The sequence below is a fragment of the Rhinolophus ferrumequinum genome, chromosome 20 (genome assembly GCF_004115265.2).
Source record: "Rhinolophus ferrumequinum isolate MPI-CBG mRhiFer1 chromosome 20, mRhiFer1_v1.p, whole genome shotgun sequence".
In the NCBI taxonomy this organism is placed as follows: domain Eukaryota; kingdom Metazoa; phylum Chordata; class Mammalia; order Chiroptera; family Rhinolophidae; genus Rhinolophus; species Rhinolophus ferrumequinum.
In genome coordinates, this window is record NC_046303.1 from 51,645,695 (window position 1) to 51,662,119 (window position 16,425).

Consider the following 16,425-nt stretch of genomic DNA (forward strand, 5'->3'; position numbering starts at 1 on the left):
TCCCCTACCCCAACTGTTTTAAACATTCCTTATTTCCTTTTAGTGAAAAGCTTGGAAAAAGTAGTGTTAAATAAATGCAGGCACATATCCACTTTATTTTCTATCCCTTGAACTATAAATATTTATTAGAAACAAACTTTCTAAAAACTCTTTCACTATCGTATTAAAATATAACTATTTTATTTGCATTTCTCTTCTGTAGTATCCTGAAATTGCATTTGTAGATACAGAAGATGTTGTGGAAGCATCCCACAAAAATAATGGTAAGTAGATTTAAAGTAATGGCAAGGGATTGGTGTACATGGGTGTTCATTACAGCATCACTTGAAGCAGCAAAGAGCCTGTAGTGACATCAATATTAGTTGATAGGATAAATGATGATTTATGCAATATTAGAGTCAGATATTAAAAAGCAACCTCTTTGACTTCTCTTTCCTTCCATTTTTTGTCTCTGTGCCTGGAGCCTTTCAAAGGTTACCCAGCAGGATCAGGGATAACTAATCTAGACAACAGCTTCCTCTTATGTCATCCTTCATCATCTTCCAAAAACTTATGGAGAAAATCTCTTTCTTGATGACGCATACTCCCAGTTTCCTTCACAGTTACTAATTTCTTGCCTTTACTGGATTGCCTGTGTGGCTGTATGAGTGTGTGTTCATCCTCCAGAAGGAGCAGAAACAAACACATCTAAGAATGTGTAGATAAATGTGGATAAATCCATAATGTGTGTAATGTTTGCTTGCATTTAAACTCCACTTACCAGTGATAGTGAGCTGGATAGGTCACAGGTGTCATTCTAATGTATGTGAATTGCATTAAAATAACTAGTGCCCATCTATTCATTTTTGGAGAGGAAAGGGGCTGTTGACTACAAACTCTTGTGAATGTTTCTCCTGCTGGCAAATGTAGGAACTGCACTTTGGTTCTAAGTAGAAACTCTTTGGTAGTTGAAATACCACAATAAGAGCAAAGCTGTCAATGGACAAAAGTCTCTGCACATTAGTAGTTTACAGTTTTAATTGCCAAATCCTTCATTATCTAGAGTTGGTGCCAATAAAATGAAATTCTTCTATTTATTTTTTCCTAGACAAACTATACAATATGGTTATTATCAAACCCGAGGCTGTGCTTACTGGAAAAAGTATAGAAATTAAAGAAAAAGTAAGTAATGTTTTGCAATAATAGTTTAAATTAATTATAAAATAAAAACCCCTTAATTGTCAATTTGGAGACAAGCTTATCATGTAGAGTAAAATAGAACATAATGAACTTCTGGTGCCTCTAAAGGCTTAGAACATTTTATTTTTATAAAGGCTAGACCTACTCAAGCACACTTATTTAAATAATTCTGCCCAACCAGCATGCAGTATAATTGATAAAAACTATAGTTCTCATATTGGATTGTAGCAGACATTCTTCATGTTGAGCTATTTGCAATGCAAAGTTACTACAAGCTCACATCAGCTTGCTGTATTATCTGTGTGTTGTCACAAATTTATGGTCCTTTTTAGATACATTATAGCTTAAGGAAGCATTTACTGTTTTGCTTTAGAGCCAAAATAAATTTTTTTAGAGTAAAATTGCATTGTAATCCAAAGGTCAGCAGACATTTTCTATAAAGGGCCAGGTGGGAACTATTTTCAGGTTTGTGGGGCATATGATCTCTGTCACAACTGCTTAACTCTGCCATCATATGGAGAAGGCAGCCCCAGACACTATGTAAACAAATGGGCATGGCTATGTTCCAATAAACTTTATTTCCAAATATAGATGCTGGGCCAGAGTTTGACTGTGGGCTATAGTTTACTGAGCCCTGAGCAATGACTTTGTGTTGAAACAATAAAATTATGTTGAAATTTGAAGGAATGTTGCAATGAATGAAGCCATGTGCAATAGAGGAAATCACATGGGGAGCTATGTCAGGAAGGGTTGGGTATCTCTTGATGAATTTCCTGTCATGTATTCTTTCTTTAGCTGTAACAGCATTGATTAAACTACATCAAAGTAGATGGTTCATGGGTCAGTGTACATATATTCTGTCTTCCAGTTATGATTTGATTCAATTAATGTGACTCTCTAAGTATAGCCCCCTCCCCCTCTCGATTCTGGTGTATATTTGGGAGGGAGACACCAGATTGTGCCCTAGGCCCCCATATTTTCCTTATACTTTATAAAATTTTCAAAAATAATATTGCATACACATTGTTTACTGTTCCTTATTTTAATATGTTTTAATAGCTACAATAGTGAAGATTTTCAGAATGATATAGTTCTTTAGTTACAGCAATACTATTAATAACAGTTTAAGTCATCTGAATTTTTTGTTTTGACATACTGAACAACATTTTAGAAATGTGAATTATTCCAAAATACCTCACTTCTGTGGAATACAGTAAAAGGCTTCAGAACAAACAGGAAAGAAAAAAATTTAAAAATGTTTTGGAAAAAAGGAAAACGAACACACTGCATTTTTCAATCTACTAAAGGAGAAGTTATCAAGTTTAAATGTTCGTTGGATTTTACTTTCTTTTGTCAGACACTAAGTAACTTCATAGACATGATTTGAGTATTTAGAAATTGTTCAAATTGGAATTTCAGTTAGGAGAGGGGTCACTGAGATGTAAGTACAGCTCTGCTGTGTCAACTGAGCGTACGGAACCAGAACAGGGCTCGCTTTCACAACAGAAGTAAAGGTACTTGGTGCTAGGTACTCCCAAACCAAATTGAGCTCAAATTATTGGTATTGTTTAATGTAATTAATGATTTGCTCAGGACCCAGATGACCCTTATATTTAATTGTTTAGTACCTGATTGCACTTGCCATATTTGTCTCAAAACTTCTCTTTGTTATATTTTATTATACTTGAGTGACATGCAAACCGAATTTGTCATTTAATTAAAATTAAATTTTCTTCAAGACAAAGCATGCCTAAATCTTAAATTCTGTCCTTCCCCATAATTTGGATATTTTTATTGCTAGAAGAGCAAGATAATAATAGATTATGACTTATAGCCTTAACAAAATAAACGCTTACAAAAAGTTAAAACTATTTTGAAAATGGATGGTTAACAAGTGCTTGTAAATTTATGTCTTTTTGAATGATTCAGAGAGCTATGATATCTTTCCTTGGAATTCAAAAGTTTTTTTTCACATTTTGAGACAATTCAATTAAATAATAGAACTATTGTGAAGTCTCTAGTTTGAGTCGTGGAAAAATAAATAGTAGGAGGCATGAAAGGGTCTTCTTTGTGTATATATTTTTGAGCCTCTTCAAATCTAGTGCCCTACGGATTGTGCTGAGGTCTTTACATGAAATGCATTGAAATCTGGCTGGTTTGTTAAGCGTAGGCACCAAATGTCCTTGACTTGTTTTACATGTGGTCCCACAACACGTCTGGATCTGACCTTACTCTCTAATTGAAGATTATCGGTGCAGGATATGTCATAGAAACAGAGGATAAGAGAATGCTCACTGAAGAGCAAGTAAGGGATTTCTATAGTGGAATAGCATACCAGGTAAGAAAGTTAAAAAAAAAAAAATAGCCACTATGTTTTCAGATGCAGTAGATTCCTATAACTTTTATACCCTCATTATAGAAAAGGAAATGAATAAGTGTGACCAACCAAATAAGCTCCCAGTGTTCCTGTTGGTGTCCACATCGTGGCATTGCCAAAGCTGCGACTCGACAGAGGTCTCCAGTACAAGTAGTGGCTGCCGAGCAGAAGTGGATGTTCTGATGTGTTCTTTTGGAGAGAGGGCCGCTTTATGTTACGTCCTCTAAGATTCCCTGGAATAGCCAAGCCTTTCTTAATCGATTTTTATACCAGGCTGAAGGCTCTTTGTCATACACTTCACAGGAAAGCTTTAATTCTTTCTGTACCCAAAGGCCTTTCTCTGAAGCTATTTTTTTAAATTCTCTCTTGCCTGGGGGAATAGGATAAAGGCAGTGCTGTATGCTGGCTTGGGGTCAAGAGACATAGCTCCTACAGATGCACTGTCCAATATGGTAGCCATTAGATACATGTGACCATTTGAATTTAAATTCATTGAAATTAAATAAAAATTCATTGTCTCAGTTGCATTAGCCGCATTTCAAGTGCTCAGTAGCTGCTTATGGCCACATATGTTGGATAGCACAGAACATGTTTGTCATTACACAAAGTGCTGTTGCACCACTCAAATTCGTTGCACCACACAAACCATCTCTTTTGGCCATTGGGAAGGGGTTGGACCAACTGCACCAAGACCACCCGGGAGCTTTGGAGAAAATCCAATTCCTGGGCCCTTCCCTAAACCTACTGAATCATAAACTCTGGAATTGGACTCCAGAAACCTGTTTTAATAAGCCCTCCGAATGATTTAGACACATCCTAAAGTTTGAGAGTAGTTATCAGACCATCTTTATGATCAATCCCTGCTATCGTGTTTCCCTGAAAATAAGACCTAGCCAGACCATCAGATCTAATGCGTCTTTTGGAGCAAAAATTAATATAAGACCCGGTCTTATAGTATAGTAAAATAACACTGGGCCTTATATTAATTTTTGCTCCAAAAGACGCATTAGAGCTGATGGTCTGGCTAGGTCTTATTTTTGGGAAAACAATGATGTGTTTGTTAATAGGAGCTTTATTTATAAGGATACCATTCCCTTGCCCATTGATCATGAAAGAGAAGATGCCACCTGACTTGGGTAGTGGCCACCATGTTAGTCTATCCATTTCAGGAGCCTGAACAGTTTATCATTTTATTTTGTAGCCTGACTTTGAAGATTTTGTTTCTTTAATGACAAGTGGCCAAAGCTATATTCTAATTACATCTCAAAGAGATGAACAAGAGCCTTCCTGGGAAGGAACTGTACCTAATCCTGAGACCGAATCGAAAGAACTATCTGAGGATCAACATGAGATGGCCACATCTACAGTGACGAAGAAGCAGGACAGGTAGCTTGAGACCAGGAATTTATCATTTATAATGTCTTAGTAGGTAATGAAGTGCAATGTCCAAATATCTCAAAATGTAAAGACAAACGTTTTTATGTTGAAGCCACAATTATTTCTTCTAGTCAATCTAAAATACTGTATATTCAGCAAAGCTGGTGTTGTCCTGATGTTTCCATCAAGAGGATTAGTGAGGGAAGCATTTTCCATTTGTCTTCCTACAGCTGGGACCCCAGTCTGGCCTCATGGGCTGGGGCTCCAGGGGTAGATTGGGCCCATGCCTAATCCCTCCCAACCCTGTCTCCTTTCCCATCTCCCCACATTCCACATTCCTTCCCTGTGTCCTACAGACATCAAGTGTGCTCTGCCCTTTCACTTAAGGCAGTTAGTGGTTACACATTGCTAGGAATTAAGTAGTTGTATGATTTTATTAATGAATTTTTAAATATTTGAAAAGCAACATAAGTAATTTAGAGAATGTTGGTTTTATGGACTGCTATTTGTGCCTTTTATTCCTCTGAGGACTCAGAAAATCCAGAGTTTAACATAAAGGTTGTCTGAGCTGTGCCTGAAAGAAAAGTGGGTGAGCAGCAACACAGTGAGAGTGGCTGAGTCTTGAGGCTTTGTGATGTGTGTCTCCTCATGCTGGGAAGCCCATCTCCATTGCATTTTTTGGCTGGGACTCTCCAGAACTTTCCTTGTTGTCTTATTAATGAATTGCATGGCTTTTCTTAAGTAGCTACATTAGCTGGTTCCTAGCAATGTCATGCTTTTTAGGTAGCAAGGAGACCCTAATATCATTTATTCCAAACTTTAAGTGGGATAGAGAGACTCATAAAATAAATCATCTGCTGCCAGAGGCTTTGTAAACAGTGGTACTTACTTTCAGAGGTTTAAGGGAAAATGATAATCAATGGTCAGAGGGGAGGTTTGGGTGGGCAGAATTTGGCTAAAAAAGATACCAGATTTCATACCAGAATTTTTGAGCCATTAAAAAAAAAGTGTTCTGTGAAACACTCATTAATGCAAGTGACATAAAGAAGTCAGTATTGCCTTGGTGCTATTGTTCAGTTAAGTCTCCATTATATCCAGCTTTGAGAAGCTGTTGTCTCCAGTTGTTCAATACCCTCGTAATAGGAGGAACAATTTAGGCAACTGGCAGGGTGGGTGTGGGGTGAGAGGTGTTAATCTTGTTTGGGCAAGGTCTTCAGCATTTTCTTTCTAAACTCAGAGATTCCCTTAGCCTTTGGCCGGTGTTTATCGTGATACTGGTCACAGCCGGCAGCACAGAGTGGTGCGCAGCCTGTGTCTGGGAATCAGTTTGCACAGTACTTGTTCTGAAGGCAGGGATTAACGGCGCTGTGCACTTCCGCCTGCCATCTTTTAAGTAGATCCTGAAACTAAAGGATCAAGGACAAAAACTCTCATGAATAATTTACACATTTGTTCACTTTTATTCTTTACTACCGCCCTTCCCCCACCTCAGAGCCTCCTCAGCTTCTTCTCTTGGTGGTGGGGAATGGGGCAGAAGACAAGTTAAAAAGCAGAGCAATTATGTTCCCCAAACTGTCTTTCATATCCCCATGGCAATATTGTGGCTACCAATTTGTGCTTTCTAATCCCCTCACATTCTCCCTCATCCCCTGAAGCTGAATAATATTGAATGTCAACTATAATTATATATATATATATAGTCACAGGATGTGGAGTACAGCACAGGGAATAGAGTCAATGGAATTGTAACAGCTATATATGGTGTCAGAGGGGTAGTAGTTTGGGGGAGGGGGTTATCACTTTGTGAGGGGTGCAAAAGTTTAACTATTACATTGTTTTGTACACCTGAAACTAATTAAAAAAAAACAACAATGTTAAATAAAACAATGAAATGCAAAACAAACAAACAAAAAAACTCAAAAAGACAAAACAAAACAAAAAAGCAGAGCAATTAGACTGGGAGTCATGGGTGGCTCCTTCTATGAACATGAGCCACTCCCAGGGCGCACAGTCCCAAGGCTTTGTCAGGTCGCTTATCCTGGCAGAGACAGACACTTACAGTTTGTGAACCTACATGGCATAGGAAAACTTCCTTCATGCCTACGATGGCTCATTTGATCCAATGGCTGGCTGGGGATGAGTGAGAGAGAACCAGAAAAACAGGACACAGGCACCCATGTTTTTCACTTAGATTCCAAATTCATTCATGATGGCTTTTTATCACATTACTTATATTAATCTGTTTATATGCCTGTCTCCTTGATCAGCCTGTCTGTGTACTAAGAACTCAAAGGACAATGTTGTCTATCTTTGCTTTCTAGTCATTCTACAGAAGAGGAAGTTATGGTTCCTTAGCTACATTCATAAAAGTAGTTTTGTTACCAGGGAGAAGGCCCTCCTTGGTGCAGTGTCCAGGTTCTTAGCATCTCGAGCAAAGAATTGAATAAGACACAGAAATAAAGTGGTGAAAGAGCAGTTTATTAGAAGAAAAAGTACACTCCAAAGAGATAGGAGTGGGCCTGAGCAGAAGGCAGTGGCTCAAGGGCGTCATTATTAGAAGACAAAATACACTCCAAAGGTATAGGAACGAGCCTGAGCAAAAGCGTGGCTCAAAAGATGCTGGCTGGAGAGGACTTGGTGGTTTTTCTTTTTTTTCTTTTCTAGAATGGGCTCTTCCTCTCCGGGACCACTTGATTGACACCTGTGACTGACAAGAGGCTATTACCTCATCTTTTTAGACTGCTCATGTTCCTTCCCAGAATTCAGTCTGTTATAATGATATTAATGAACTCTGGGCATATGTATGATATTCTAATGATGGTATAATGAGGTCCCGGAGAAATGAAAGTCGTTGTGGCCTTTACCATGCAGGTGCAAGTGACTGGTCTAATCTAGTTGGGTATTCTGTACCCATTTGTTTCTTCATAGGGGTAGATAATTATAATGAAAAGGGGAAGTTTTGGGCGGAGAGGGGAGGTCTTTTGGGCAGTCATATTCTGTGGGTTGTGTTGGACGTGCAGGAATGCAGATACCCAATGCCTATCGCTAACTGCCTGCCTTGGTTTCCCCCGAGAGACATGATCACCATAAAATCTCTATGGGAATTTGAGGGACAGGAGGTCTTTTCTTCTGTGTTTGCTTCCTGTTGGGCAGGGATGGAGAGCTGTCCCTACCTAATGGGGATTCACGGAACTCTCGCCCATCTAATCTTCAATGAGAGAAACGGGTTTTGAGATCTGCCTGGAAGACCATACTGGCTTCTTTGGTTGCGACTGGTAATCTTGCTGGGGTATCATCTGTATCCCCAAGGCCCCTGAATGAGGAAAAATAGATTTTAATTAATAAATTTCTTAAAGTGCAGAACTCAAAGCAATTCGTGCGGGGTGGCTATGTGATAGAAAATCCATCAGCTTTTATGGAGCCTGTGGCCATTCAACTGGTCACACAGGTGGCGTCAGTTCTCCAGGAGCTGGGCCCAGAATGGGTTGGAAAGAACATTAGGCTTCAATGACTACAATCAACAAGTATAAATCACAAGTTTCAGGGTAATTATCTAACGCAGGAAGTAAAAACCCTTCTTATGATTCAGGCTAAAAACAATCTGTTGCCTAAGATTGAGAAACTGATTAACAAAATAATTAAGAAGCAGGGTGGTAGGAGCTAAGAAATTGGGGAAAAGGAAACTTAAGGAAAAGGAAACTTAAAATCCCTACAGGAAAGAAAACTTAAAGTTTTTCATTGGGAGGGGCTACTCGCTTGGCCTGTATCAGTTTCTGGCAGTCTTCATTCATTCATTCAGCCTTCATTCATTCATTCATTAATTCTGTTATGCATCTTTTCATTCATCTAATATTTATTAAAGTCCTACTATGTGCCAAGTCCTGGGGATATAAAGACTGGGGGGAAAAATTAGATGATCTCTAAGGTCCCTTTCAGCTTTAAATCTTTATGACTGAGTGAAGATAACAATTCCTATCTCCTATAATATATTGTGTTTCTTTCTCCATAGAAAACGTCTGTTCTATTTTTGGTATTTATTTATTTTTAATTTTTCTTAAATTTATTGGACATTGATTAGTAAAATTATGTAGGTTTCAATCTATATATCACAGTGTGTGTTCACCACCTAGAGTCAATTCTCCTCCAATCACCGTATATTTGATCCCTTTTACCCTGTTCTACCACTCCCCTTCCCCCCTTGCCCTTCTGGTAACAACTAAACTGTTGTTCGTGTCTATGAATTTTTGATTGTTTGTTTGTCTTATTTGTTGTTCAGTTTTATATCCCACATATGAGTGAAGTCATATGGTTCTCAACTCTTTCTGTCTGACTAATTTCGCCGAGCGTGATAATTTCAAGATCCGTCCATGTTGTTGCAAATGGCAGTATTTCATCTTTTCTTATGACCGAGTAATATTCCACTGTATATATGTACCACATCATCTTTATCCAGTCATTCATCAAAGTACACTTCAGTTGTTTCTATGTCTTGGCTACTATGAGTAATGCTTCAATGAACATAGGGATACATATATCTTTATGGATAAATGTTTTCAGACTTTTGGGGTAGATACCCAGAAGAGGTATTGCTGCTGGGTCATATGGTAATTCTATTCTTAATTTTTTGAGGAACCTTCATATTGTTTGCCGTAGTGGCTCTATCAATTTACATTACCTCTAGCAGTGTATGAGGGTTCCTTTTCTCCACAATCTCTCCAACATTTATTATTGCTTGTCTTACTGATAATAGCCATTCTAACAGGTGTGAAGTGGTATCTCGTTGTGGTTTTGATTTGCATTTCCCTAAGAGTTAGTGAAATTAAGCATTTTTTTACATATATGTTGGCTGTGTATTTGTCTTCTTGGGAGAAGTGTCTGTTCGGGTCCTCTGCCCATTTTTTAAATTGGATTGCATTTTTTTTGTTTTTGTTTTGTAATTGAGTTGTATGAGTTCTTTATATATTTTGGATATTTGCCCCTTATCAGAGGTATTGTTTGCAAATATCTTCTCCCATTTGGTTGGCTGCCTCTTCGTTTCATTGATAGTTTCTTTTGCTGTGCACAAGCTTTTTAGTCCTATTCATTTATTTTTGCTTTTACTTCCCTTGCCTTTGAGGTCAAATTAATAAAATCCTCTATGAACCCAAGGTCCATAAGTTTAGTACCTATGCTTACTTCTGTGCAATTTATTGTTTCAGGTCTTACATTTAGGTCTCTGGTCCATTTTGAGTTAATTTTGGTATATGGTGACAGATAGCAGTCTAGTTTCATTCTTTTGCACATGGCTTTCCAGTTTTCCCAGCACCATTTATTAAAGAGGCTTTCTTTTCTCCATGGTATGTTTTTGGCTCCTTTGTCAAAAATTATCTGCCTAAATACATGTGAATTTATTTTTGGGTTCTCAATTTTGTTCCATTGGTCTGTGTGTTTTTCTGCCAATAGCATGCTGTTTTGATTATTGTTGCTTTCTGGTATAATTTGAAGTCAGGGAGTGTGATACCTCTGGTCTTGTTCTTTTTTCTCAGGATTGCTTTGGCTATTCAGGATCTTCAGTGATTCCATACAAATATGATTTTTTTGGTTCTATTTCTTTAAAAAAATGTCATTGGGATTTTCTTGGGTATTGCGTTAAATCTATATTTTGCTTTGGGTAATAATATGTCCATTTTAACTATGTTGATTCTTCCACTCTGTGAACATGGAATATCTTTCCATTTCTTTGTGTCTTCTTCAACTTCTTTTAAGAACGTCTTGTAGTTTTCAGTGTATAAGTCCTGCATTAAGTTTATTCCTAGGTGTTTTGTTCTTTTTGTTGCAATTAGAAAAGGAATTGTTTTTTTCATTTCTTTTTCTGAAATTTTATTGTTAGTATGTAGGAATGCAGTGGATTTTTGTACATCAATTTTGTATCCTGCAGCTTTACTGTATTTGTTTATTGTTTCTAAAAGTTTTTTAATGGAGACTTTAGGGTTTTCTGTATAAAGAATCATGTTGTCTGCAAAAAGGGATGTCTTTTATTTCTTTTTCTTGTCTGACTACTCCAGCTATGGTAGGACTTTCAATACTATGTTGAATAACAGTGGGGAGAGGGGCATCCCTGTGTTTTTCCTGATCATAGAGGAAAAGCTTTCATTTTTTCACCATTAAGTATTATATATTAGCTGAGGGTTTGTTTTATATGGCCTTTATTATGTTAAAGTACTTTCCTTCTGTACCCATTTTATTAAGTGTTTTAATCATAAATGGATATTGCATATTGTCAAATGCTTTTTCTGCATCTATTGATATGAGTTTTATCTTTTATTTTATCGATCACATTAATCAATTTGTGTTACGTTGAGTCATTCTTGTGCCCCTGTAATGAATGCTACTGGATTGTGATATATAACCTTTTTAATATATCGTGTTCTATTTGCTGGTATTTTGTTTTTGCATCTGTATTCATCATAGATATTTATCTGTAGTTTTCTTTTTTTGTGTTATCCTTACCAGGTTTTGGTATGAGAGTCATGTTGGCCTCATAAAATGAGTTAGGAAGTATTGCCTCTTCTTCAGTTTTTGAAAGAGTTTGGGAAGGACAGTTATTAAATCCCCTTTGAATGTTTAGTACAATTCACTCGTGAAGCCATCTGGTCCTGGACATTTGCTTTCGGGTTTAGATGATTGTTTTAGATGAGGTTTTAGATGATTGTTTCAGTTTCCTTACTGTTGATCGGTCTATTTAGATTTTCCAGTTCTTTGTGATTCAGTCTAGGAAGGTTATGTATTTCTAAAAACTTGTACATTTCTTCTAGGTTATTAAATTTGGTGACATATAGTCCTTTATAGTATTCTTTGCATTTCTTTAGTATCCATCATAACTTCTCCTCTTTCTGATTTTGTCTATTTGTGTCTTTCTCTTTTTTTCCTTAGTGAGGCTAGCCAGGCGTTTGTCAATTTTATAAATCTTTGCAAAGAACGAGCTCTTTGTTGCAGTAACTTTTTCTTGTCTATTTCCTTTAATTCTGGTCTAATTTTTATTATTTCCTTCCTTCTGTTGATTTTGGGTTCCATTTGTTCTTTTTCTAGTTTTTTAAGATGTAATGTTAGGTTGTGTATTTGTGATTTAAAAAAAATATATATTTTTGTTAAAATATAGCTAACATACAATATTGTATTAGTTTCAGGTGTACATGATAGTTACTCAATAGTACCCACTGGGCACTATACATAGTTATTCATAGTTATTACCATATTATTGATTATATTCTTTGTGCTTTACTTTACGTATCCCCATGACTATTTTGTAACTACCAATTTGTACTGCTTAATCCCATCCCCTTTTTCACCCAACCCCAAACCCCTCCTGTCTGCAAACCATCAAAATGTCCCCTGTATCTATAAGTTTGTTTCTGTTTTGTTTGTTTATTTATTTTTTCTTTAGATTCCACTTATAAATGAAATCACATGACTTTTGTCTTTTGCTGTCTGATTTACTACACCCAGTACAATACCCTCTACGTCCATCCAAGTTGTTGCAGATGGAAAGGTTTCATTGTTTTTTATGGCTAAGTATTAGTCCATTGTATATATGTACTACCTCTTCTTTACCCATTCAGAGACACCCAGTTTGCCTTCGTATCTTGGATATTGTAAATACTGCAATGAACATATGGATGAGCACATCCCCTTGAATTATCGTTTTTGGGTTTCTTCAGATAAATACCGAAAAGTGGGATTACTGGGTCCTTCTTTGTCCATTGTTATAGTCTTTGTTTTTAAGTCTGTTTTTTCTGGTATAACTATTGCTACTCCAGATTTTGTTGTTGTTGTTTTTGTTTGTTTGTTTCCATTTTCATGAAATATCTTTTTCCATCCTTTTACTTTCAATCTGTGTGTCTTTCAATCTGAAAGTCTCTTGTAGATAGCATATGTAAGGGTTTTGTTTTCTTATCCATTCAGCCCTTTTGATTGGAGCATTTAATCCATTTACATTGAAAGTAATTGTTGATAGTTATGTAGTTATATATACTACCATATTATTGATCATTGGTAGGAGCTACAAAGTGATCCACAGTTGGTTGCTGCCTGTGCTGTACCTGGAGGCACATGGGAGAGGCCACACTGCAAACTGTGGATGGCTACCTCCATTACTGGGTCTGGGGTAGCTCTGCAAAAAGCTAGGATACTACGAGGCTTGCTCCACCTGCCAGCTCCGGTAAGGTTCAGCTGCTGATAAAGCCTCTGGTGGTACACAAGTTCTGGTTGAGGCAGGGCCTCAGTGAGTCATCAGGGTGGAGCAATGGAGCTCATCAGACCAATCAGATTCAAATTTGGCCTGTGGGGGTGGCTCAACACAGGAACGATGGCACCTGCCTGCCAGCTGCATGGAAGAAGGGCCCCACATAGGGAAAATGGGGACTATCCGCCAGTCCTCACCCTGTAGTTACACACCTCAGTCTTTCCTCATACGTCTCCGATGCCTCCAGAGTCACCGTCCTTCTGCTGGAGCACAGGCTGAGTGCCTGTACAGGCCTTTTAAGAGGACGTCTAGGTTTCCCTCAGCCTTCTGTCCTAACTGGATGGTTGGAATCCTCAGTGTTTTGCACAGCTGAACGTTGTGGGAGCTCCTCTTCGTGGCACCAGTACTCTGTGCTGGGGAAGCTTGTGTGGGGCTGGGGTCCCTTGCTCCTCCATGGGGAACCTCTGTGGCTGAGATATCCCTCCCAATTTTCATGTGCCATATGGAGGTTTGGGGCCAGCTCATTTCGCGTCTCCACCCCACCTACCAGTCTCGATATGGCTTCTTCTTTATATCCTTAGTTATAAAACTTCTCTGCAGCTAGACTTCAGATGGATCTCCATGTTGATTGCTCTATAATTTTGTTGTAATTTTGATGTACTCCTGGGATGAGGCAAGCACGACATTTATCTATTCTGCCATCTTGGATCTCCAAGTTTCTGTATTCTTTGTTTCTAACTGGTCCTTTTTCATGGTTTTAATGTCCTATTTTAGTGCTTACATCTTTTTGTTGAAGAACTCACTAAGTTCCTTGATCATCCTTATAACCAATGTTTTTACCTTTGTTTCTGGTAGATATCTTGCCTCTATTTTGTTTAGTTGTTTTCTGGAGTTTTATCCTGTTCTTTCATTCAGTTCAGGTTTATTTGTCTTCCCTCCGCCCCCCCCCCTTTTTTTGTCTGTCTCCCTCTGTTTCTATGTATTAAGTAGATGTGCTACACCCTCTAGTCTTGGCCTTATGTAATAGGTGTCTTGTGGGGCCCAGTGACACATCTTCTTACTCACTTGAACTGGGTGCTCTAAGAGTGTTCCTTGTTTGTGTTGTGTGTATTCTCCTATCGTGGTTGAGCTTTGACTGTTGTTAGAACATCAGTGGGTGGGATTGACCCTCAGGCTAACTGGCAGTAAGGATTGGCCATGACCAAAGTAGATGAGCTGCTGTGTGGTTCTGACCCCATGGAGTGAGATTCACCCCAGTGGGCTCTGGTGCCTACTTAGACCATCCTTTGAGTGTACTGCTTGTGAGGCTAATTGGGTGGTGTTCTGTTGTGGTTTGGTTTTGGACCATTTGGGAAGGTCTCCTGTGGAGGCCAAGATCAGCTGCTGACTGTGACAAGACAGGGGCCACCTGGTAGGAGCTAGAAAGCAATTGTGGTTGGTCATTGCTTTTGCTTGGCCTGGAGGTACATGGGGAGAGGGCATGCTGTGAATCAAAGCCAGTTGCCACCAGTATCAGGCCTGGGGCAGCTCAGCAAAAATCCCAGGGCACTCTGAGGCCTGCCGCCCCCTGCAGGCTCATGTAAGGCTCAGCTGCCTGAAAGAGCCTTGGGCAGTATGCAAGCTGGGTGGGGTGGGGTCCCAAGGAGTCACCAGGGTGGAGGGAGCAGAGTTCACTAGGCCAATGCAGACTCAGATTTCAAGATACAGCTTATCTTCACGTATACTTAATTTTTTATTTATTTTAGTAAACCCCAAATTATTTGTGAATATATTATCAGTTTTATTTTTCTTGCATGGGTTATTAAACTTCACTTCTAATAATCTTAAGTTATATTTTGTATTTCAACAGTTTACAAGAATATATGGAAAGACAACATCTATCTGAGTTTTGTGATATTGAAGAGAATAAAGCTAATGTTAATAAGTTTATTGATATCTTCTTCCCTGATTTTAAAAGTATGAAAAACATAAAATTAGGAAGGATAATGGCATTACTTCGACCAGATCTCTTTCAAAAAAGAAAAGGTAAGAAATAAAGTTTAAATTATTTAAGTATTTCATACATGGGATTTAAATAAACCCTAGTATAATTATATTAAAATATTATTTTTAAATTTATCTTTGAAGACAAAGTACCTGAAGTAAGAAATTTTGTTAATTTTAATTTACTAATTTCTCAATAATAATGAATAAAACATTTTTGTAGAGTTTACAAAGTATTTTATAACATATGAATTTGTTAGAGTAGATTTTAACATGGCAGGAATTATTACATAAAGATTAGAAGCTTTCATGTGTGAAATGCCTTAATTCAAAACTTGGGTCAACCCCTTATTAATAATGTGATTTGAAAAAATATATTTCACCAAGTCTATTTCTTCGTGTGTAAAATTCAAAAGAATAAAATGAAAAGCATAAAGTGCCCGGCACTTAGAAAGTTTTTAACTTCATCCCATACTCACATAGCAGAGTGAATATGGCAGAGTAAGAACACAAACCATAAATTCACAGCATTAATTCTTTCTCATACTTAGTGTATGAAAATCCAATGATATTTGTGTATTGACCTTGTATTCTTTGACTTGCTGAACTCACTTAGTTCTGGAAGCTTTGATATAGCCACCCTGGAAATTTTTATATAGCCCAGGGTTTCTCAACCTCAGACTGAGTTACATTTGGGGCTAGATAATTCTTTTTTGAGGGAGGTTGTGTCATGTGCATTGTAAAAAGTTTACAACACCTTTGGTCTCTACTCATTAAATGCAAGAAGCATCCCCCCTACTCCCAGTTGTGACAACCAAAATGTCTTCAGACATTGTCAAATGCACTCTTGGGGACAAAATCTCTAGCCAAGAACCAATGATATAGACAAAATATCATTGACAAATCAAGAAAGTTTTATCTCTTCCTTTCCAATTTGTATACCATTTAATTAATTTAATTAATTAATTAATTTTTGCTTGACTCATTTGACTGACTAGCTAGAACTTCTTGTGTAATGTTGAATAGGAGAGGTAAGAATAGACGCACTTACCTGTTCCTGACTTTATAGAGAAAGCATTCAGTGTTTTACAATTAAGTACAATGTTAGCTCTATATATTCTTTATCAAATTAAGGAAATTTCCACCTATTCCTAATTTGTTGCGGTTTTTGAATGGATGTTGCATTTTCTCAAATATTTTTTCTGTATCTACTGATACGTTTATTTTTTTTCCTACAATTTGATAATATAGCAATTACTTTGCTATTTGAATGTTGAACCAGCCTTGC

The 16,425-nt window shown here is 37.6% G+C and overlaps 1 protein-coding gene across 1 annotated transcript in view; it reads left to right on the forward strand.

Annotated features, from left to right (window-relative positions):
* NME8 (NME/NM23 family member 8) overlaps nucleotides 1–16,425 on the forward strand; it is a 72,116-nt gene that overhangs the window by 47,097 nt on the left and 8,594 nt on the right. The window contains exons 10-13 of the mRNA XM_033087948.1: nucleotides 203–263; nucleotides 1,088–1,161; nucleotides 4,758–4,942; nucleotides 15,004–15,179. Coding sequence (XP_032943839.1) covers nucleotides 203–263; nucleotides 1,088–1,161; nucleotides 4,758–4,942; nucleotides 15,004–15,179 — 496 coding nt within the window. The remainder of the gene's footprint in view (nucleotides 1–202; nucleotides 264–1,087; nucleotides 1,162–4,757; nucleotides 4,943–15,003; nucleotides 15,180–16,425) is intronic.